This window comes from Amphiura filiformis, chromosome 1 (assembly GCF_039555335.1).
Source record: "Amphiura filiformis chromosome 1, Afil_fr2py, whole genome shotgun sequence".
NCBI classification, from domain to species: Eukaryota; Metazoa; Echinodermata; class Ophiuroidea; order Amphilepidida; family Amphiuridae; genus Amphiura; species Amphiura filiformis.
Genome location: NC_092628.1, coordinates 9,717,883 through 9,740,977, shown reverse-complemented (window position 1 = coordinate 9,740,977; position 23,095 = coordinate 9,717,883). Strand labels below are relative to the sequence as shown.

The following is a 23,095-nucleotide window of genomic DNA, read 5'->3' as shown; positions in this document are numbered from 1 at the left end:
AATTTCCCAAATCTACATGGGCGCCCTCATACTATGACGTCATAGCTACATTATATGTTTATACTTATTTTGGTATCACTGGATAGAGGAGACCCATAGCTTTAAATTGGTAGCAAATATAACGGTTTATGACGTTTATAATTGACACTTAGAGGGTCACTTTAAGTGGAAAAATTTAGACATTATTTTGCATTGTATTTTCAGAGTTAATGATGCAGGTAAATAAAATTATATATTTTCAGAGTAAAACTGATGCAGGTATTCCAACTAGCATACCCGATTCCTTACCAAATGAACAATTTTTAAGAAAAGCGCCAAATTTGATTTTCTATGCCAATTTATTTTCGTCCACCACAACACACAATTTACCTTATTATATTTTTTGTATTTCGAAATCGATGAATATACGCATATACTTTATGTTCTAAAGACATAAAACTAGTTGCCGTTTTCTCATTTTTTTAGAATTAGGACCGTATACTATTTTCATGTCTTTAAATATCAAAAACTTTGCTTAAAATTTCAAATAAGCTTAATCTTGATCCTTTTTGACCCATATTTTTAAAACGAAAAGAAAAATCTAAAATTGGAGAAAACATGAAGGTTATTACAAGAAACGTACACAAGACGTATAAACTTGTTCTCTAAAACCAGGATTTCTCAGCAATTAGATATCCCAGTGAGAGAAATGTTGGTGCGTTGGGTATAGCTTTACATTATTTTTGTACGTTTATTATTGTTAGAATCCGTTTGAATATCATTCGTTTAAAGGGTTCCTGCAATCCCAAACGCTTGTAGTGTACAGTTTAACTTGTTTCACGATAGTATAATATAACAACTCCAACAAAATTGGGTCTTGCAATGTCAAAAAACACGGTTGTTTGATGGCATGTAAAACCATGAAAACTACGTCATGTTAAAGAAAAGGTGAACAATGATGGCGCTATTTATCTTAAATCACGTTTTCATCATTACAAGGGATAGACACTGGTATAACTCAATAATTGCACGATATATGGAAATATAGAATGCTATTTGCTTTCTTGACTCATTTAAGATCAATGTATTAATACTACACTATAGTTCTATTTGGTCAAATGGTTAAACTGGAAAAATACGGTTCCTGCCATCCCACACGCCTTTAGTCTCCAGTTGAACTTGTTTTACAAGTCATAGTATAATAAGAGCAACAACGCCAACAATTGGGTCTTCTTGTAATGTCAAAAAACAAAACAAACAAATCAATAAAAAAAAATTTAAAAAAACTTTGTCCTTCCCATCGCTATTAAGTATTATTCTCCAATCATAACAAAGAATACATTCACCATATCAGAGCTCATTTTCAAAATTTTAATATTCAAATAATGTAAACGATCAAACATACATACATGTATAAATAGTGTTAAATAATATAATCTTGGTTAGAAATAAAAGTATTGTTTCACACAGACCTGCCTGTTTGTGTATCATCCAATACCATTATGAGCCCTAATAAATGTGTTTTCCCAAGGCTGATTTGAGTGGATACATTCTGCCATGAAACCGTTACTAATGATACCAACATTTGCTTGCTTCTACCATTTTATGGGTCAAAACCTCCGAAGATCAGGTATTGTACTGGTACGGGTACTAGTATGGGTACTTGTACGGGTATTAGTACGGGTACTGGTACTGGTATTGGTACTGGTACGGGTACTAGAAGTGTGGTACCGCTAGAAATGGGTTGGGCTTGGGTCCTTGGATTTATTGGCGCTTATAGTCCACTTTGTCCATTTGCGCATTACAATATTGTTTGTCATATTCAATACGGGAGACAGTGGAGTGCGCAGCACAATGAAAGTGGGGGGGGCAGGTTGTCCAGTTCCCCCGAAGGGAGTCTGATTAGGAGTGTAAGGTACGGGCGTAGCCCGCTCTTCGAGTGGCTTGCCGCGAAGCCCCTCACGGATGGGGTCCAGGGGCCCGCCTTAGGGCACATGGTGGGGTCCATGGGGCAGCGCCCCTGGAAGCTCTGGGGTTTTAGCGTTTTAAAAGGCCAATGGATCCTATTTTGAGGGGGCAAATTTGACGTTTCCTGAATTTCTCAGAGATTTTTCCTTCCACGGGACCTTCCAATTCCCCCCGAATGACTGATTTCCCCCGAATGACCAACTAAAGTGGGGGCCACCTTTGTGAACGCCACTGACGGGAGACAAGGCATACGGTAGAACACATTTTAAGTTGGGAAGCACAGGTGCCATAGATAAGATTAGCAAAATGAAACCACTTCTAGATTTATCATATGAGGTGTAACTTTAATGATATGCCAAAGAACATTATTTCCACTAACCGAAGCAAGACGATTTAGTTTTCCGGCGCAACGACAGGCCAGAGTCCTACACGTATGACAGTATTCGACACGTGGAAGATCTTCGAGTGAAACAACACTGGCGATCGTGTATACTAGTCGAATGGAAGTTCCGCATTCCTATCCTCGCACAAACTTTGTCCACTAGATCCAACGGAATTGATATATAGTTAACTTTTGAAAGCTTAATTTACAATGCGCATTTTGTATGGAGTTGCATACTTTTTCTGTCACTAGAAAAATATGATATTCATTACTCGGTAGTCAATCGATAGTTGGCCCAACAATAACTTATGTTTGATCCTTCACACAGCTCAAAAGAGTTTGCCATGATTTGCCATGGATAGGTTCTGTAGATTTAGTCCATTGGACTAAGGCACGGGGGTGACACTAAATTCACGGTTATTCTATCAAGCACGCAAACCTATGACAAATCCCGCTGGTTTGCTTGGTAGAAAATGAGTCCAGTTATCGATCGGTTATGAATATATTATGTTCGACCCCTTGATCATGTTAATTACGGTTGACAAAAAAAACCGCCATTCAGTTTTGCGAACTTTGTCTGTTCAATGCGAGTACCAAGCTTGAAAGTGCGTCCTCTATGAGAGCTGAGACCACTGACCTCCCTGACCTCGTTTGTTTTTTTTTTTCGTGTGATGATAAATATCATTCAATCTATAGTTATCGGACGTACACGTTGTTTATTACCGCCCTAAGCAGTTTGTTTTTAAAAACAAGTAAATAATCATTACTCGCCATTCTATTTGATCTTGTGCATTTCCCAAATCACGTAATAAATTGAAACGCCCTCAACTGAGCTGAGGCCACTGATTATATAATCACCCGAGTGTTTTAATTTTGATTTATACACTACCGCGTGTGAGCCGGTTAGTAATATTAATGAAGTGACACACTGATGCACGGCGTTTATAGCACTTGTAGGCTACATTGCACTGATATGTCACTTGCTGAATTACGTGTATAGGCCTACTAGAAGAATTTAGGTCTATCAAAAGAATGATTGAATGATTTTGGAGTTTATCAAGGGCTGCATGTAATAATTCTGAGCCGGGGGGGAGGAGAAGGGGGATTTTTTTGCACACATTTATGGTAGGCCTACGCCTATTAAAAACGCTCCGAAAAGGCTTAGGATAACAGTACGCGTCCGGAAACGCTTAAATATGCAAATTGTCTTTTGAACAAAACCAAATTCTTCGCCTGTTTAATAGGCCTATGGTCAATAATCGGTCAAGTTTGTTCAAAATAATATATTTCTTCATAGGAGGGCCTATCCACCAATCTCATGAATCTATTTAATTTAAGGTTTGCGGGATCCCAATAATTTGGATGTACAAGGAGGGATGGGGGTGTCACAATTTTATTTGCAGATAAGCGATTTTTGGCAGGCCGGTGGGGGGGGGGGGGGCATTTTTTGACACGCCGTTTGGAAATTTTATCACCGGGGACCCATAATGAGCCCCCGGGGGTAAAATTTCCGAACGGCCCGCCAAAAATCGCTCCCCTCAGCCTGCCAAAATCGCTTGCACCCCCTCTCGGTCCGCCAAAATTCTTAGCGACCCCCTTGCACATGCCAAATTTTTGGGATCCATTTGCAAACATTATACCGGTATCATGCGGTATGGCTTGTTGTGTTGCGAGCGCAGCGAGCAAGAAACTTTGCATATTAAAGCGTTTCCGTACTGTTTTCCGAAGCCTTTTAGAGCGTTTTATTTAAAACGCACCCCAAGGATGTGTGCCAAAATCGCGCCCCCCTCTCAGGTGGCCAAAATTGCTTGCCCCCCTTGTGGCTCGCCAAAAATTCTTGCCCCCCAATTTTACCCTATAATTATTGCACAGCCCTAATGATTTCAAAAGAGAAATAGGCCTACAACAATTTTATGAAAACAAAACAAAAACATTAAGAGAAGGGAATTGAGTGGTTGATTGATTTACTGACCACATATTATTTCACACAATATTATTTTGTAAGATGGATGATCACTGAATCTGTCATTATGGTAAAATAGACAGTGGTGACGGACTGACGGTAGATTTCTTGGCATTGGTGGGTGAATTAATTTTTCTGAAATAAATGCTAGCAATAAATTGCCATTTTGAAGTTAAAGTGAGACAGGTGTCAAGAGAAATCAAAAAATCATCATTATATCAATGTGTGTTTCATTATTAGACACATTAACATAATGCACTTTTGATAATACATTAAACAAAATTTTAAAAGTTATGCATATCGGATAAAAAGATTTAAAACAACGTTTTTTAAAATTTTCAAACGCGTTTTTACACATTTCATTTTTTACCATATTTCGACCTGAGATAAAATGTAGCCTCCAAAAGTATACCCACCATAATAGGCCTTAAACTTTGCATATATTGTCTTTAGACTATTTTCTACTGCATGCACCTACAATCAAATTGATCTATCTGGGACATTTATAAACTATTTGGTCAAATTTACAAAATTGAAATAATTTAAATAATATTGTTCATGATATAATTAATTGGGTTGTTTTGTCATCAGAATGAGATTAATTTTAAGTGAGCGAGTGATGAAGTGAGTATAAATGTTAGTGATTAAATAATAAATAAAATAATAAATAAATAAATAAATAAATAAATAAATAAATAAATAAATAAATAAATAAATAAAATAAATAAATAAATAAATAAATAAATAAATAAATAAATAAATAAATAAATAAATAAATAAATAATAAATTATAGTATAGACAAGTTATTGTAATATATTTTTTTTCCAATAGAGGCGTAACATTCTGTTTCAAAATATTTATTTAAATTTATTTGATTATTTTCTAACTTAAATATTTTCTTTAGAGCAAAGACAAATATTTTCCCTTTTCTCTAGTAGAGCTTTCTCCAATTTGAGCCCTAAATAAAACTATGCTTCTTTTATTATTGATTTAATTTCACGATTTATTCCCTTGAGCAATATCAAGGATTAAAATCACACGTCTCACATCAGGTAGTTACTTGGCTTAGCGGTCGTACGCTGTGCCTTTCAACCGAGAGGTACCGAGATCGATTCCCGCCTCTGCCTACTATTTTGTTCAAGACTGGAAACTGGAAAGAATGAAGCTTATTTGACTTTAGACCACTTAATTTTTCATGACTTACCCTACGCGGTGGTGTAAAGTGCTACCGGTAAACATGAATATGAATTTATAACACAATGGCTAATTTAAATAAGAATGCGGCCTCATGCTAATTAGGGAGTGCCTCTTCCTATCAATTATTCCATGACTAAGGTGACCATTGTTGAGGAGTTAAGAAGATAAATAAATACCAGAAGCTATTCTATTGAGGAGGCCCATGGAGTACATTGTATAATCAATATTGTTGACAAAAGGAGTTGTCCTTGTCAATTTGTAGCCATGTATTTTTGATTATTTACATAGCTTCTCCAAATCACTGTGTATACATTAGGGTGATTCACAAAAAATGAAATTGGTATTTTTCAACGGGCCACCCCCTCATTTTGTTCATTTTGGTAATAAAATCATTCCTGCAAAATATGAAAAAAATTCAAAAAAGTTTAGGGGGTGCTACCGGTCAATGAACTTTTGTACACAAAGTCAATGGGATTTATGAGCCATTTTCTTTACAACACAAAAAAAAGCCATGTTAATTTTCCCTGATTGTGCCAAAAATATTTGATCATAGTGTGAGTAACGTCCTTAAAATAAATGCTAAAGAAAATTGTAAAAATGTTAACCCGCTTTCCAGAAAATTGCATTTTTGTGAAAACTGTTACATTTGGGGCAAGGCAGTTGCTGGAACAGCCAAAATATTATGGTACTTGGCTAATATAAAGTTGTGTTTATGGGGCTCTAGTTCTTTCTTTTTTTTTTTTAATTTTTTTTTTTTGTTGTTTCTTTGTTTGTTTTTGCTTTGTTTTGTTTTGACTTGATCATGATTATGTGTTGTTTTGTTTTGTTTTTGTAATTTTATGTAAGTGTAGTGTAATGTTTAATGTGTAATCCAGTAGTAAATGTGTCTTAGCCACTTTAGCTCTTGTCACAAGTACCTTGCACAAGGTGTAGTTTTGAACTGGCCACTATCCAATGTTGTGACCCCAATTTATATACATTTCTTTTCAACCATGGTGAATCTAATCCTTCCTGTGGTCATTCAATTCAAACAATACAAATCTTCATCAGGTATGGCCATAATGACCACCCCTGATACAGATGTATGGATTTTGATAGTTACTATTACATAAGATTTCAAAAGCTGGTATCACCATTGGGGTAAACTAATATGTGAAGAATTGTAATCTTTTTTTTTTTTCAACAGTTCAGTTCAATAAGGTATAAATTTGGGGTGCCTGGTGGGATTCCAGGGGATATCCCAGGGTATTCTTTTCTTGAGCTACACTCCCTCTGTCACTTTTGAAACATTTTTATTATTACAGTCAACTATGAACTTTAATTTGGTAAAACCCATGTTTTCACAAAGTTAGGTATATCATTGAACATTTACTTCAGTTTTGCAAGCCTGGTAGACTTTTTAGGCCCTGAAATAAGCGCTTGAAATTTTGACAAAAAATCCCATTGACTTTGTGTACAAAAGTTCATTGACCGGTAGCACCCCTCAACTTTTTGAATTTTTTTCATATTTTGCAGGTATAATTTTATTACCAAAATGAACAAAATGAGGGGGTGTCCCGTTGAAAAATACCAATTTCATTTTTTGTGAATCACCCTAGTATACATCCACAGGGGCGTAGCCAGCTTTTTTTGGTCGGGGGGGGGGGGGGCAAAATAAAATGTTTGGGGCACAGACGAAAAAAATTACAGTTGCATCATACAATGCATAGAGACAAAGGGCTTTATTGGGACGGTGTGCGCGCGTAGCGCGCAAACAAATTGTATTTTACACTATTTTGCCCATTATCAGGATGGAAAGGGCTTAATCTTTGCAATATGCGCGCGTAGCGCGGAAAAATTGTGTTTTTTCGGGCTGAATTTCGGTAGAAAAGGGCTCCTTGCCCCTTTTCTTTTCCTTTGCCCTCCTGTTTTTCCCTTTTTTTTTTGTCAGAGGGCACTCTGCCCCCCCCTGCCCCCCCTGCTGGCTATGCTACTGTACATCCATCCCAAAATCTGATTGCTATTATTATATAGGTGAATGGACAGCAAAATAATTGGTTGTCTTTATTTAAGGGGGTACTACACCCCTGGCCAATTTTATGCCTATTTTTGCATTTTTCTCAAAACTTTAGCACATAGGTGACAAGTAAGATATGTATATTATAGGGGCAAGGACTACAACTACTGTACTGAAAATTCAGCAACTCAAGGCAAGTAGTTCTTGATTTATTGATCAAATACTGGTTTTCCCACATTTTGGACTGTAACTCCACAACTGTTGTCTGTGCTGAAATAAAATTATAAGTACAGTAGTTGTAGTCCTTGCCCCTATAATATACATATCTTATTTATCACCAATGCGCTATAATTTTGAGAAAAATGCAAAAATAGGCATAAATTGGACAGGGTGTAGTACCCCTTAAGTCTTTATTGGTGAATTATCGTGTGTCCACCAGTAATGTGCAGGCGGAACCACCAAACTACAATTCAGAGTATTTTATATGCATTTATAAACACTGAGTACTGCTGCAAACAAAATATTTCAACTCAGTATAGATTGTATGCAATAAACCAACCGGAGCGATATAACAATTGAAATGGCAGCCATGATGGGGGACAGAGATGACAGAGGGACAGGTCCTTACTTCGATTCCATAACCATCCATCACCTGTTTTATTGTTTTATCATGCGACATGATGCAGTCATGTCTACAGTAGAATTCATCTCGACCTTTGCAGGACTTAACCCCATTAAAAGCTATTAAACCAAGATAACACTCATTGAAACAGCTCAACTGATTAAATCGGATCTTCTCTGGTTGTGCACATGTGTCTGTTTTCATGTGGGATATCGCAATAAAGCTGGTATTATAGCTTCAGTTGGGTAACCGATTATAAAGGAAACGAAAGGAAAAAATGGTATGTGTACCTTTGTTCACGAAATGAGACAATGGCCTGCTTTTTGTAAACCAGCTTTCTTGAAAATGAGCAACATAATGATTGTTGACTTAACACGGTTTGGAAATAATTTCTTCATATATCTGTCGTTTACATATCCTTCCTAAAACACAAAAGTGCGACCCTCTCCAAACACCTAAATTAGCTAAAAATTTAGGACATTGAATATTGGCCGGTTATTTTTCACACAGCGACGTTAACTAGGCAATGTACCATTACCTATAACATTAACTAAAACACCAAAGTACGAATATTTCCAAACATCTAAATTAGCTAAAAATTTAGGACATGTTAAAAAACTATATTTTCTAAAACTTTAGAAGAGTACTTTTAATATTGGCCGGTTATTTTCACACAGCGACGTTAACTAGTCATATCCCCATACTTTTAACGTAGGGCTATTTGTAGAGGTCACGTGTCAATGGGAAAGAGCACTGTGTATTGTGTATAGGAAAACGGACAGTAACTGCAGTATGAATTGCCCCGTGGTACCTTAGGCTGCGTTCACATAGAAGTATATACTATTTGGGTATACGGTGCACGTTTTGCAGGTGCACGCGTATAGTTGAAATCGAGCAAGACAATTTCATAGTACCGGGTCACATAAGGCTACGATCACATAGAAGTATACTATTCGGGTATACGGTGCACGTTTTGCAGGTGTACGCGTATAGCTTAAACCGAGCACGGTAATTTCATAATACCGGGTCACATAAGAGGGCACTATTCGAAAAGGCCGTATACCTGCGTAAAGTAGTATAGTGGGAATAAGTGGGAATCGTGCGTGTTCGATTTTAGTGCAGCGTATACCGTCCCAATTTTAAAACTAAACCATATGTGGGTAAATTCATTTTTTTTTAAATAGATGCACTATCTAATTCTGCACATTATGACACCTCATTGAATGCAATGTGACCTCAAGAAGTAAACTTACAAGCATTTGATTAGACGAAGAAAATTGGTAAACTGACCTATCATACCTAGTCTCGCTAATCGCTATACGAAATACGCTCATTCGATCAGGCTGAGTTCACATAGTATACTCCTATATGAACTCAGCCTGATCGAATGAGCGTATTTCGTATAGCGAATACCGTATACCGTATACTTCTATGTGAACTCAGCCTTACGAAGGCCATAATTTTATAGGGCTGACTGTCATGAGTGACCTCGTATACCCTCTAATCAGTACTCTGTATGAGTACAACTCAGTAATCCTACTCTAAGTAATACTCTGAGTACAACTCAGTTCAACTCAGTGGGCTTACTCTGAGTAATACTCTGTCTGAGTACAATTCAGTTCAACCCATACTTTGAGTACTCCTAATCGTCGTCTGGTTCGATCATCACAAACCGGAAGTTGTCAGATTCATCTATTGAGGTAATAACATACACCTATAAGAAAACAACGCATAAGAAACAATAAAATAATACATAATTGGACGCCTTCTCATCATAAAGTTTTACTTTAACAATACATTTATCAATTTGTGTTTTTTTAATATTAGCAAAATATTACTGGAGGATTTCTGTAGATTGATTTTTTCTCATCCATATGAAGGCGGAAATATTTTACTTGATTTGGATGAATGTTAACAACTTTTCATATAAACACCTTGAAATAATTTCACCATTTCTGTGAATTAGAATTTTGTTATTCTAAAAAAAAATCATATTATTGGGGCAAACTCCATCATCATTTTCAATACGACATAGCCCGTCTTTCATATTTTAGGATGCCTAAAGGATAATGTAGGGCTTACAGAAAGTGATTATATCAGACTTACGCTTTCATCATCCAATATATACGTCAATTCTCTAACAAGTTGAGGGAATGTTGGTCGATCTGCTGGCCTTCCTGCCCAGCATCGAAACATCAAGTTATACCTAGAAATAATAATTATTATAGAGCCTGCTAGATATTGCTTTTTAATGTTAAATGTGATTCAATTAAGAGGAAAATAAATAGGAAAATGAATAAATAAATAAATAAATAAATAAATAAATAAATAAATAAATAAATAAATAAATAAATAAATAAATAAATAAATAAATAAATAAATAAATAAATAAATAAATAAATAAATAAATAAATAAATAGATATATTAAATGGACAGCGCAGCGCGAGTAGCAGCATTGCATAAGAACACTATAATTAGACGTGCATCATGAGCATGGCATCGCCGACTTCCGGTTCTTCATTTCTTGAGCCTTAGCATTGTACAATTGGAGAAGCTGTTCTTACAACTACAATATATAGAACAATTAGTTTATAGGAAATAAATTTATCTTAAAGTAGTAGTAAATTTACTTCAAAGTAGTATGTATACAGTTACATTTTAGAACGTTGTTTTAAATATTATTGTAATACGTCTATTATCTTACATTGTTTCGTCGCAATTCTGTGGTTTATCTAGACGGTAACTATTCTGTAGATACAAAGGTAGATCTCTATTTTCAATCTTGGGATTGGTGTATGGAGTTCCCCCTGAATAAAGAAAGACACAATAAGTTGGAACACCGCTTTGAATTAAGGAATATCAACTGTCCGTTATTGTTATAATTATGTTGAAAAGATGGGAGACCGAGGCCATAGCCATGGTTAGCAATTTGCATTCAGCACTTTTTGTACTTTTGCACTTTTTGTTGTTACATGACTGGTACAATTCCCCTTCAGATACGGAGCAGACGCAATGATTTTAATCTTTATCTTGAGGATGAGTGTTGAAATTCTTTAGTATGAGTTATAAACGAAACTGTCATCGCAATCCTTAAGTATAATACTGATGCAAGCAAACTTCCGCATGAGGAGCAAAACATTAAGAATCATTAAATCGGCATAGATCCAATTGGCCGTAGAAGTAGTGATATAACATTAACAGGATCAATTACCATAGTAACGGGTTTAAACTATATTTGAATGTTTTGCCCCGCACTACAAGCAGGATGCACTCATCACCCAGGCATGTGTGCAATGATAGATTGCCTACGATACCGCTCTTTTCAAAGACCCTAATATGAGGTGCTAGTGATCAGCATGATGGGAAAATTCTATAGAATTTTCTACAAGAGGTACCTCTACCGGCTTGGGTGAATAAGGCGATATCGATCAATCAGTACTTCAAGTGGGATTTATCGGAATCACTCAAACCTGGCCATTTCTTGGAATTGCATACGGTGATATAAGAGCAAAAAGGACGGTAGTTTTGAGTGTGACTTTGTTTAGACTAAGCCTGTCTAAGCCTTCCGTCTGTTGTATAAATTGCCTTAGTATCTAAAGGAAATATGCTCTAAGGAAGAATGAATAAGACAATGACACTCACCTAGGGTGACGATTTCCCATAATAAAATACCAAACGACCACCTACGATTAAAAACATATTGTAACATTTTAACTCGAATTCAATAATATTAATCAATACATGAAACATAAACCAAATAAAAATAACAGATACATTTCGATTGATGAACCAAATGGAGATAAGAGGCCAATCTTAAACGTTTTTACATAATTATCAAAGGGTTAATAAAAGCAACTATACGTACACATCACTTTTGGTAGTAAATATTTGTCTGGTTAATGCCTCTATCGCAGTCCACTTGACAGGAACTCGTGCCTGAAAGAAATGTAAGATATTATGATTAAATGTTTACAATGCAATTGATTTGATAAAATGGGTTTCATGGATTTAAAAGATCAAAATAAAAAGTACCAACAATAAAGATAAATAATATTACTATTATTATTTTGTTTATTATTATTTATTATTATTATTATTATTATTATTATTATTATTATTATTATTATTATTATTATTAATATTATTAATATTATCATTATTTTTTATTATACCGTCAAGTTTATGTAGAGGTACGTGGAAGCTTACATTTGAGGATTGTCTGTAGATACTATCACCACGTGACATCCCAAAGTCACACACCTTAGCAACGAGACCATCGAAGCTTTGTCCGACCAGAATGTTGCGAGCTGCTAAATCTCGATGTATTATCTGGAAAAGTACAATTTTATACAAATATTGGTTAATATCATTACGAGTGCATTTGATACATGTAGTACAGTAAATATTCCAACCGAATTTATATTAAATAAAGGTCTGAGTTCTGAGCATCTTTTTCAGGAATGAGTGGTAGGAAAACTAATGATCAAGCCATGGAAAGCAATTTACAGTTTCGAATGAATTATTTGCAATATTTTATGGAATAGACATAACATGTTGTGAGGATCCAGTTGAACTTCTGACAAAATGTTCGAATATCCCTTTCAAAGAAATCATCCACATAGTTCGACGTGATAGTATGGAATTGCTTACCCCTCGATCCGCTAGATGTTGCATGCCTTTTGCCACATCTAAAGCCAAGCTGATAAGTTGAGCATGCGATAAATTAGTCAACATGTTCACAGCCTCATCAGCATAATCACTACTAATGCTTGTCCGGCTCTCCTTTAGAAAGTTCTTTAAATTTCCCAGACTGACATGTTCTAAGGCTACGTACAGCATATCTAATAAGAATACAAATATGAATGGAATTCGTCAGACAACAACCGAGGTGAAGAAATATTGAATGTGAAAAGTATGAAAGGAAAAGGAGGGGATGTTTGTAAAAAATGAAAGGAGACGGAGAGGAAGAAGGACAAAGGAATGAGATATGAGAAGAGAAGAGAAAGAGAAGAGAAAGAGAAGGGAAAGAGAAGAGAAGAAAGAGAAGAGAAAGAGAAGAGAAAGAGAAGAGAAAGAGAAGAGAAAGAGAAGAGAAAGAGAAGAGAAAGAGAAGAGAAAGAGAAGAGAAAGAGAAGAGAAGAGAAGAGAAGAGAGAGAAGAGAAGAGAAGAGAAGAGAAGAGAAGAGAGAGAAGAGAAGAGAAGAGAAGAGAAGAGAAGAGAAGAGAAGAGACGAGACGAGAAGAGAAGAGAAGAGAAGAGAAGAGAAGAGAGGAGAAGAGAAGAGAGGAGAAGAGAGGAGAAGAGAGGAGAAGAGAGGAGAAGAGAGGAGAGGAGAGGAGAGGAGAGGAGAGGAGGAGAGGAGAGGAGAGAGGAGAGGAGAGGAGAGGAGAGGAGAGAAGAGAAGGAGAGGAGAAGAGAAGAGAAGAGAAGAGAAGAGAAGAGAAGAGAAGAGAAGAGAAGAGAGGAGAAGAGAGGAGAAGAGAGGAGAAGAGAGGAGAAGAGAGGAGAAGAGAGGAGAAGAGAGGAGAAGAGAGGAGAAGAGAAGAGAAGAGAGGAGAAGAGAGGAGAGGAGAAGAGAGGAGAAGAGAGGAGAAGAGAGGAGAAGAGCGGAGAAGAGAGGAGAAGAGAGGAGAAGAGAGGAGAAGAGAAAGAGAAGGGAAAGAGAAGGGAAAGAGAAGAGAAAGAGAAGAGAAAGAGAAGAGAAAGAGAAGAGAAAGAGAAGAGAAAGAGAAGAGAAAGAGAAGAGAAGAGAAGAGAAGAGAAGAGAAGAGAAGAGAAGAGAAGAGAAGAGAAGAGAAGAGAAGAGAAGAGAAGAGAAGAGAAGAGAAGAGAAGAGAAGAGAAGAGAAGAGAGGAGAGGAGAAGAGAGGAGAAGAGAGGAGAAGAGAGGAGAAGAGCGGAGAAGAGCGGAGAAGAGAGGAGAAGAGAGGAGAAGAGAGGAGAAGAGAGGAGAAGAGAAGAGAAGAGAAGAGAAGAGAAGAGAAGAGAAGAGAAAGAGAAGAGAAAGAGAAGAGAAAGAGAAGAGAAGAGAAGAGAAGAGAAGAGAAGAGAAGAGAAGAGAAGAGAAGAGAAGAGAAGAGAAGAGAAGAGAAGAGAAGAGAAGAGAAGAGAAGAGAAGAGAAAGAGAAGAGAAAGAGAAGAGAAAGAGAAGAGAAAGAGAAGAGAAAGAGAAGAGAAAGAGAAGAGAAAAAGAGAAGAGAAGAGAAGAGAAGAGAAGAGAAGAGAAGAGAAGAGAAGAGAAGAGAAGAGAAGAGAAGAGAAGAGAAGAGAAGAGAAGAGAAGAGAAGAGAAGAGAGAGGAGAGAGAGAGAGGAGAAGAGAGGAGAAGAGAGGAGAAGAGAGGAGAAGAGAGGAGAAGAGAGGAGAAGAGAGGAGAGGAGAGAGGAGAGGAGAGGAGAAGAGAGGAGAAGAGAGGAGAAGAGAGGAGAAGAGCGGAGAAGAGAGGAGAAGAGAGGAGAAGAGAGGAGAAGAGAGGAGAAGGGAAAGAGAAGGGAAAGAGAAGGGAAAGAGAAGAGAAAGAGAAGAGAAAGAGAAGAGAAAGAGAAGAGAAAGAGAAGAGAGAAGAGAAGAGAAAAAAAGAGAAGAGAAAGAGAAGAGAAGAGAAGAGAAGAGAAGAGAAGAGAAGAGAAGAGAAGAGAAGAGAAGAGAAGAGAAGAGAAGAGAAGAGAAGAGAAGAGAAGAGAAGAGAAGAGAAGAGAAGAGAAGAGAAGAGAAGAGAAGAGAAGAGAAGAGAAGAGAAGAGAGGAGAAGGGAGAAGAGAGGAGAAGAGAGGAGAAGAGCGGAGAAGAGCGGAGAAGAGAGGAGAAGAGAGGAGAAGAGAGGAGAAGAGAAGAGAAGAGAAGAGAAGAGAAGAGAAGAGAAGAGAAGAGAAGAGAAGAGAAGAGAAGAGAAGAGAAGAGGTGAGAAGAGAAGAGAAGGGAAGGGAAGGGAAGAGAAGGGAAGGGAAGGGAAGGGAAAGAAAGAGAAGGGAAAGGAAGGGAAAAGTTAACCGCCACTGACAGAAAGTTGACCGCCACTGGCAGACGTAGACGGAGGGAATTAACTAAACAATCGTGCTTTTTATGATTGGCCAGTTAAAACTGAATGTCCTACCTCCCAATCTACATGCTCCCACTAGAGATACAATGTTTATGTGACGTCCAATTTTCTTCATGATTGCCAATTCGTTTTCAAAATTCTTAACCTCTCTCTCCCCAGCGCCGTCTGATGTAGAAAATACAAACAAAAAAGAAAACAAAGTTAACTCTGAAACAATCTCACTGTCGCAAAGTCCCAAATACAGTCATTTACATAAGTTTTAAGAAAAAGTTTAAGAACCAACTGAAAAGAAAAAGAGCAAGGTATATACAACTTGATTGGGGAAATTAGAACATTACAGAAGCTTATAGACTAGATTGTGATGACTAAATGCAAAGGGGAACAACAAAAACAAAACAAATCAAATGTATAAAGATATATTAACAAGTCAAGTTCGATAGCCAAAAATGATAATTTCAAGGTGTCAAACAACAACAATTCATCATTACCTACTCTTTTTGTTTATTTGTTGCACTTAATTGTATGGAGATACACTTGGGTCTTTTATTTCTTATAATGGCGGCTGTAATCTGCTAAAAGTGCGGTTTTTTAATTTTATGTCCCAATTATTTTCATCCGCCATTTATATAAAGTTAACCTTTACCAAAATACGATTGCATGTATTTAAAACAACTTACCAGGGAGACTTTTAACTGCGACAGTGATCCAACTATTCCCTATCCTGACTTCGCCTTCTTGAACAACCCCAAAGCTCCCTTCCCCCAGAATCTTGTCAAGAATTTGAATGTTTTCCCGTTGGATCTCCCAAGCTAATGGGTCTGTTGCTCCATCGCGTAGGTTTTCGTATTCACCAGGTGGTAATGTGTCAATAGTATTTGACGGTGAGCATTCCTCGGTTTTGTTCTAAAATATCAAAGCATAAAGTGTAATATGGAAGAACAAGAACACAAGAACAAATAAAGAGCTTGGTTTCAAAACCATTACATCCACTCTCGATCAAAATTAAATATACCCATTTTCTAATTCAATTAACTGATTATTTGGTGAATTTCAAATAATTTTGCATTCTAAGCATTATAAAGAAGAGTTGCATTACACTACTTAAAAACATGCACGTTTCAAAAATCAATCAAGTATGGGGATCAGGAAGATGGGTATTTCATTTTGACCGAGAGTGGATTGCACAAAAAGGGGGTTGGGTGAAACCAAGTTCTTCAAATACAAAACAAACACGGTTCTCGGCATACACTGTTTGTGAATAACAGTTATGGAATTGGTAGGGTGCGTTTGCCATGTTTGCAGGGTCAATGAAATAAGAAAGTGGTTTGGGTATACAGCTCGGTGTGGGCGACATGATTGGTAATTATTAAAAATAATTATTAAACATTATTAAAAAATGGCAAGGAGGCTGCGGTTGAGAGACAGTGTGGTTTAGCATTGTGAAGTTAATCGAGATTGAGATTGACATTCGTTATTTAGGGAATTTCATTCTAAAATTATTTTCTGCATCAATCTCATGAAATATAGTCATTTGATACAATTTTTGGACATTTAAAAATGTTGTCAAAATATTTTTTAACCTTCATTATCCGACGAATTTCGCCCGACGAATTTCGTTTCTTTTCAGATCAGTTCACGTGTTCTGGAGTAATTTGACACCATTGTTGGACATTGTTGGACAATTTTGACCCGAAAATGTTTGAATGTCCAAAAATGGTTTCAAATTACTCCAGAACACACCGATGCAGAAACACTGCGAAATTCGACCTAATAACGATGGTCCAAAAAGTTAACAATTTTTGACCAAAATCTTTGAACGTCCAAAAATTATGAGATCGATGCAAAAAAGTTTTCAGGTCTAAATTCCCCTAAATAACGAATGTCCAATCTCCCATCTCCGGCCAACTTCATAATGCTTATGGTTTTGGTTAGAACCCTATTCGTTGCCAGGTGTTGCTTGTTTCTACCAGTTTCTGTACAGAACCTTGTGTGGTCGTAGATGCGTAGATATGAATATATGGCATGTTTGTTATTTAAATGTTGGATGGATTGCTGTCGTGGTAGATATTTGTGTTAGTGTCGTGGAAGATTACCACATGTATGCATTATATGGTGATTTGTACTGAGTACCCCCGGGTTTACTTACCACATAAAATATTGGGCTGTTTGGTGTTTCACTGCGTTGTCTTGTGACTTTGCATAAAATAATGACAAGAACTATGATAATAATGAGAGCAACGACTCCTCCTACTGTCCCGGCCCAGATAGGTGTTGAACTAGAACTACCTGTATTATGGAATAAAATAAAGCTAGCAATGCATGATAGGGATTTGACAAACAGATGAATTTGATCGGGATTACTATATTAAGGACGTATATAATTCGGTTATCGTCCCCGTGTTTTCTTTTTGTTTGATCTGTTCATATTCTAAGATAAGTTTTTAACACGTTAGTAAATTTTCATGCTGATAAACCATTACCAAAAATGGGGTGTTTTTTGGAGAACATTGAATCAATTTCAAGTGTTTTTGTAGATATCGTATATCAGTAACTGTTTATGTTATCAGTGAGCCAAACATTACCTACAGCTGAAAGTCACCTGAATCAATTTGCATGGATGGTGCAATAAAACCCTTGTATATACCTGGTGAATGTCACTATCTATCCTCATAAAAGTAATGCTACTGGACGAACTGGACATAAAGATGTTACATTTTTTGTTGGCTTTTAAATCTTACATTCTTAAGTTCTTGAGTATCTCAACAGTAATATGAAAAGCTTAAAAATGTCATTTTTGTGAGGGACCGGGCTGAGGGATTCTTGGTCGTATTAAGAATCAGAAAAATGCACACCTTTTGTAGTTACGGAAATTGTCGCCTGCATTCCATTTAATTCATCTGATTCCTTATTAGCCCTAATGGTAATTTGATATGTGGTAGCTGGTTCCAAGTTTTTCAAAGTGATCATCAAATTATCGATGTCGTTATGGTTTATCGATGTTGTTTGTGTCGAATCGTCATCGTCATCATCGCTTTGTTCAGTGTAAACAATCTGTAGTTCAAATCAAATTATATTTCTGTGGTTATTGTGAGTCTTGTGAACGGTTTTTGTAACCAAACTTTAAAATTGACAAACAAAACAAAAACATTATCAATAGCAACAACAAAGCTAAGACCTACTCTCTACACTACACATACCAATCAATCCCCATCACCAACACCACCACTCACACAGCAGCAGCGAAGAATTAAATGACATACCTCGTAGTACTGTATAACACCGTTTGGGTTAAGAGGTCTAGTCCACTCTAAGGTTACACTATTCGAAGTAACTTGAGTAACTGTCAAATTGCGCGCTCGCTGGATACTGAGAAGCAAAGGTGTCGAAAAGAACTTTGTTAATCATAATACTCTATCGACTATATCTCCCTCTTTACACCAATACAAAATAAATGACTGAGAAGTACATGTAATGTCCATTAATTAAAATTTATGGCCGAGTCTTACTATACTGTGTTTCATTTTTTAATAACACCATACCTAGTTCGCTATCTCCGTCCTCTGATTTTAATGTTCTCACGATAACTTCAACAGGATCACTTGGTATAGTTGCTTGTGAAAGTACAGTAAATATGTATTCTGTATCGGGTGATAGACTTAGAAAGTTGTAAGTTCGATTATCTGCCGGAGTTCTTGTGTGAAAAGGTAAGTCTGGTCTGTCAAGTGTACTTAATATGAGTATGTAAGTCATAATATTAGCTCCTCGTTGGCCACATGGCGGACCATCCCACTGGAACACTAGGTTTGTCGTGCTTTTGAAAGTGGCGAGGACATTTCGTGGAGCTCCAGGTTTAGCTTTATTAAATAAATAACACGAAATTAACATTGACGTCAATTTATAAATGTCAAGTGAATATCTGCACTGTTTATGTTTATGCATTTTTTTTGTTTTTTTATGGATGATCGCACGATTACAGATGGGTGTGCGGCCGAACTTTGGGGACTAAGAACTGATTTTGGGCGAAATAGGGGCTAGACAAGCTAGATGAACTGAAATTTCAACATTTTTGATGGGTCTTGTGAACTAAAAGTGAACTGAAATTGGGCCAAATTATAGGCTTTGGAGCTAACAAATTTCAAATCTTTTCCATTTCAGCTAAAGAGCTACAGTTTGAGGCTCAAAGAACTGGAGCATGATCCAAATGTGGGTCTTGAGGAACTGCTGGAGAGCCTGAAAAAGGGACCATTGACAGCCGCACATACCCATACCACATTTACATGTGAGTACCCTCCGGGACGTTTACTTACTACGTTTTTCATATCATCAGGACCATATTCTTTTGAATCCACAGATGAATATCGTCATGATCGTAGGTCAACTAAAGCATGTATATTTGCAGCTTTATCGTGTGGAGGAAAAGCAAGCAAGATCAGAGGATTCGATTTCCAAACGTACGTATCGTACGCCCGTATATCTATTCAAAATCTCGTCACAGGGGAGTGACGTTGAATAGATATACGTGCGTACGATACGACGTTTGTAAATCGCAACCTCTCTACTAAGAAAGATAAAGCACGTAATACCAATATTTACCTTCTGCCGTCTGATTCACAGTCTGAGTAAACTGACGCTCGACTCCCGCAAACCGGTAACCAATGTAAATAGTATATGTAGAATAAGGCTGCAATCCTTCTATTGAAGTTGCTCTTACACTACCATCCTCGTCGAAAGCTGTGATTAATTGCTGGGGCGATATGTTTTCACAATGATCCCTATTTGTTAAAGCATATCGTACTATCACTGCGTCAGCATAAATGTTACAATCTGGTGGTGCTATAGAATCCCATTTCCAAGCAATGCGGAATGAAGTTGATGGGTCTCTATAATATGTGACTGTTGGATCTTCGAAACATGCTTGTTGACCTATAAAGTTAAAACATTTAAAATATACAATATCAATTGCCTTTAATCAATGAGGAGCTAGCAGTGTGATGTTTGGAGACGTGCTTAACTATGACATGTACAATCCCCATTCAAAGGGTGAAAACGTTCTTTATGTCATTACCAATAACAGTCCATTATCTTATATCTATTTATATTGTTTGATGTTACACAAATAGACATACTTATAGGTTTAGGGTTAGGGTTATAGTTCGCGGGGTATTCCAAAATTATTCTCATACTTATTCATGAGAGAAGCAATATATAGAACTTGAGAGTTACTGATCTGTTATAATAAGCCCAATCGCCATTGTAACTTCCGGTTTTTGAGAGCAGTTTTGGGACACTTTGACGGTTGACCTCTGACATATCGGGGAAATTACCGTAATTATTATCAATTAATCTATTATTGTCATAATGTTATCATTAAATATATTTAACTAATTAATTTATTCTATAATAATGTTTTTTGGGTTTGTTTTCATTCTTGTAAAACATTTGAGATCATATTTTGTACCCACAGAAACCAAAAAAAAAAAAATTGGTTTTTAGTGTCCCCAAATTGCAAAACCTGTTCCACAATGCATTGCAAACTTCTAATGCCGATTTGGCTTATTGGAGACGAATTATCTACAACGGAATGGCAAAAAATGGAAAATGTACGTTACTATCGTTTTTGCTTTGTGTAAACAACTAAACATTTAAGATATGTTGTTGTGAGGCGGGTGACAGCATCAGTTAAAGTTATGGTTTGTTATAAAGAAGGGTAACAAATATGGCACAATTATGATGGCGCATGAGGAGGAATTCAAGTAAGGGATATAATTATTATCAAGTGAATAAAATATCGGAGAAATATAACGGTAAGTCATGCATACAGTGGCGTACCGTGGCCGCTCCTACCCGGAGGGCTGCAGAAGAGGTAAATTTTGCCGCCCCTTCATCAACAGCCCGAAAAGGTTGACACTAATATTTTTACAGGGAGCTCGTCAAGAATGTAAAAACCTGCTCTTTTTCTTTAATAATTGTTATAGACGCCTCTTCTTCTTCCGCCGCCCTTTGCCGCCCCTGCATATGACACCCCCGTCCCCCCAAAAAAAATACGCGCATGTACATACGTTCAAAGTATTAGGCCTATTACCATATTAAAATGCGACACAAAAATCTGGGATACCGAGCGTTTGATCAGCAAATATATAGCAATCATTGTATATGGATAATAATAGTAACTATTATTATATCAATGAAAATTACACCCATTTCCTATTATCATTTACCTATGATAAAGAACATGTTGCTATACAATCATGAACAGCATAATTATGCGAATGTAGAACGCGGAAACAGTTACCGGTATTGTATTTTAGCAATGCGTTTGGCTCGTATTGTGAGGATATACAGGGTGAGTAAAAAAAAGTGCAATAGAGAAAAGAATCAATTTTTGTTTAAGAACCGTGTTGAACCATTTAGGTTTTAAAACATTTTATATATGATATATCCATCAGTGAGCTTGTGTGAAAAAATCAAGGAATTAGCATTTACCGTTTTGTTTTTATGACACATTTTATAGCGATACCCAATTTTAATGTTTGTCCAAGATACATCTAAAATTTGAATTTCAGCCCACTCTGTGTAGGGTAGATTTGGAACAACTGCCATTTTCTTAAACTCATTGGCATTGAAATAAAATGGAACACCCAAAGTGTTATTGCCCTTGGTCTTGTTTAAGGAGAAGAAACATTATTTGTTGTTATTTTCATTTTACCTTTACTTTAAAGATGTTTATTCTCTATCAAAAACATGCAAATTCGTAGGCGGGGTTTTCAAATATCAAAATGAAATGCGCACAAATTGAAGTGGAATGAATTACAAAATATCCAGTAAGTTGGACATATTGGGATTAAAAATTCGGAGTTATAGTCGCGTGAGGTATGAAGGACTTAATGTTAGAAAGTTTGTTTGAACAGAAAAAAAGAAATTGAAATAACGCAAAAATCAACCTTATTTAAGTTAAAGTCAGTTTCAGAGCTGGTGTCTTTACCGTGCTCTCATTCAAAATACATGGCACCTCGAGGACAAATACCGAAATTTGGTATCGCAGCAAAAGGACTCATAAAAATTAAACGGTAGTCGTAATTTACTTAATATTTTCACAGAAGGTGACTATTGAGTGTGGCATTTATAGAATCTTTCAATAATGGGATTCTTTGCTCTATTGCACTTTTTTGGCTCACCCTGTATCACTATTCAGTTTGCCAAATTTAGTCAAGACAGATTGTGCTAAGCAGGTCTACTATATTCGCATAATTCAGGCATTATTGCTTCTGAAAGAAAATCACGGAGTCATTAATAATAGTTATAACACTATTTTTTTTATCAAAAGACAAAAAAACATATATAGGCCTATCTTACCTGCTGAAAAAATTACACAAATTAACAACAATATTCCGACGAGGAAGTAGTTGCTAAATACCTTGTCCGCCATCGTCACACTGCACTCGTCATATTAATGAAACTTGTATATTTACTAGAGTATTTATTTGGGGTGATACAATAAGGATATAAATAGCTTGAATTCAAGTTCACGCTTAATTGACATGCTTGACCGAGCCTTTTAAATACGTACTATTATCAGTGTCAAGTTCCGTCACAAATGTTTGCAGTAATCTGCACAATCATGAAAACATGCCAGGCTGATGTCAATGGGCTATTCCATTTAAAATCCACACTACCCCTGTGGAAGAATTAGCTAAAGTCTTCCACGGAGGGAGTGGAAGCTTCCATTGGAAATACTCACTCCAGTTGGACGTGGAAAATAAAGGTAAAGATATAATACATGGGGAGTATGAGTTTCAAAATGATTAAACCTGACCAATAGGCCTACATTTGAATAACATCCCCTCTATGGAACATATTTCCAAAATCTTCCACAGATGTAGTGTGGATTTCAAATGGAATAGCCCAATATGAGCAACATAACCAAAGAAAAACGTTACATTCGTAGCATA

At 36.5% G+C, this 23,095-nt stretch overlaps 1 protein-coding gene across 2 annotated transcripts in view; it reads right to left on the bottom strand.

Annotated features, from left to right (window-relative positions):
* Positions 1-22,614, bottom strand: part of LOC140148874 (tyrosine-protein kinase receptor Tie-1-like) — a 61,914-nt gene extending 39,300 nt beyond the window's left edge. Inside the window, exons 1-15 of one of the 2 annotated variants that reach the window (XM_072171004.1) lie at positions 22,500-22,614; positions 19,740-20,069; positions 18,686-19,000; positions 18,407-18,512; positions 17,999-18,197; positions 17,293-17,432; positions 15,824-16,049; positions 15,201-15,311; positions 12,760-12,950; positions 12,316-12,438; positions 11,975-12,045; positions 11,752-11,792; positions 10,814-10,916; positions 10,215-10,314; positions 8,909-9,822 (exon numbers count right to left, since the gene is read on the bottom strand). In XM_072171004.1, coding sequence (XP_072027105.1) covers positions 9,751-9,822; positions 10,215-10,314; positions 10,814-10,916; positions 11,752-11,792; positions 11,975-12,045; positions 12,316-12,438; positions 12,760-12,950; positions 15,201-15,311; positions 15,824-16,049; positions 17,293-17,432; positions 17,999-18,113 — 1,293 coding nt within the window. In that variant the 5' untranslated portion in view covers positions 18,114-18,197; positions 18,407-18,512; positions 18,686-19,000; positions 19,740-20,069; positions 22,500-22,614 and the 3' untranslated portion in view covers positions 8,909-9,750. Of the gene's footprint in view, positions 1-8,908; positions 9,823-10,214; positions 10,315-10,813; positions 10,917-11,751; positions 11,793-11,974; positions 12,046-12,315; positions 12,439-12,759; positions 12,951-15,200; positions 15,312-15,823; positions 16,050-17,292; positions 17,433-17,998; positions 18,198-18,406; positions 18,513-18,685; positions 19,001-19,739; positions 20,070-22,499 lie in introns of those variants that run through there. The other variant, XM_072171077.1, reaches the window with a different exon arrangement.
* Positions 22,615-23,095: the final 481 nt, after the last annotated feature.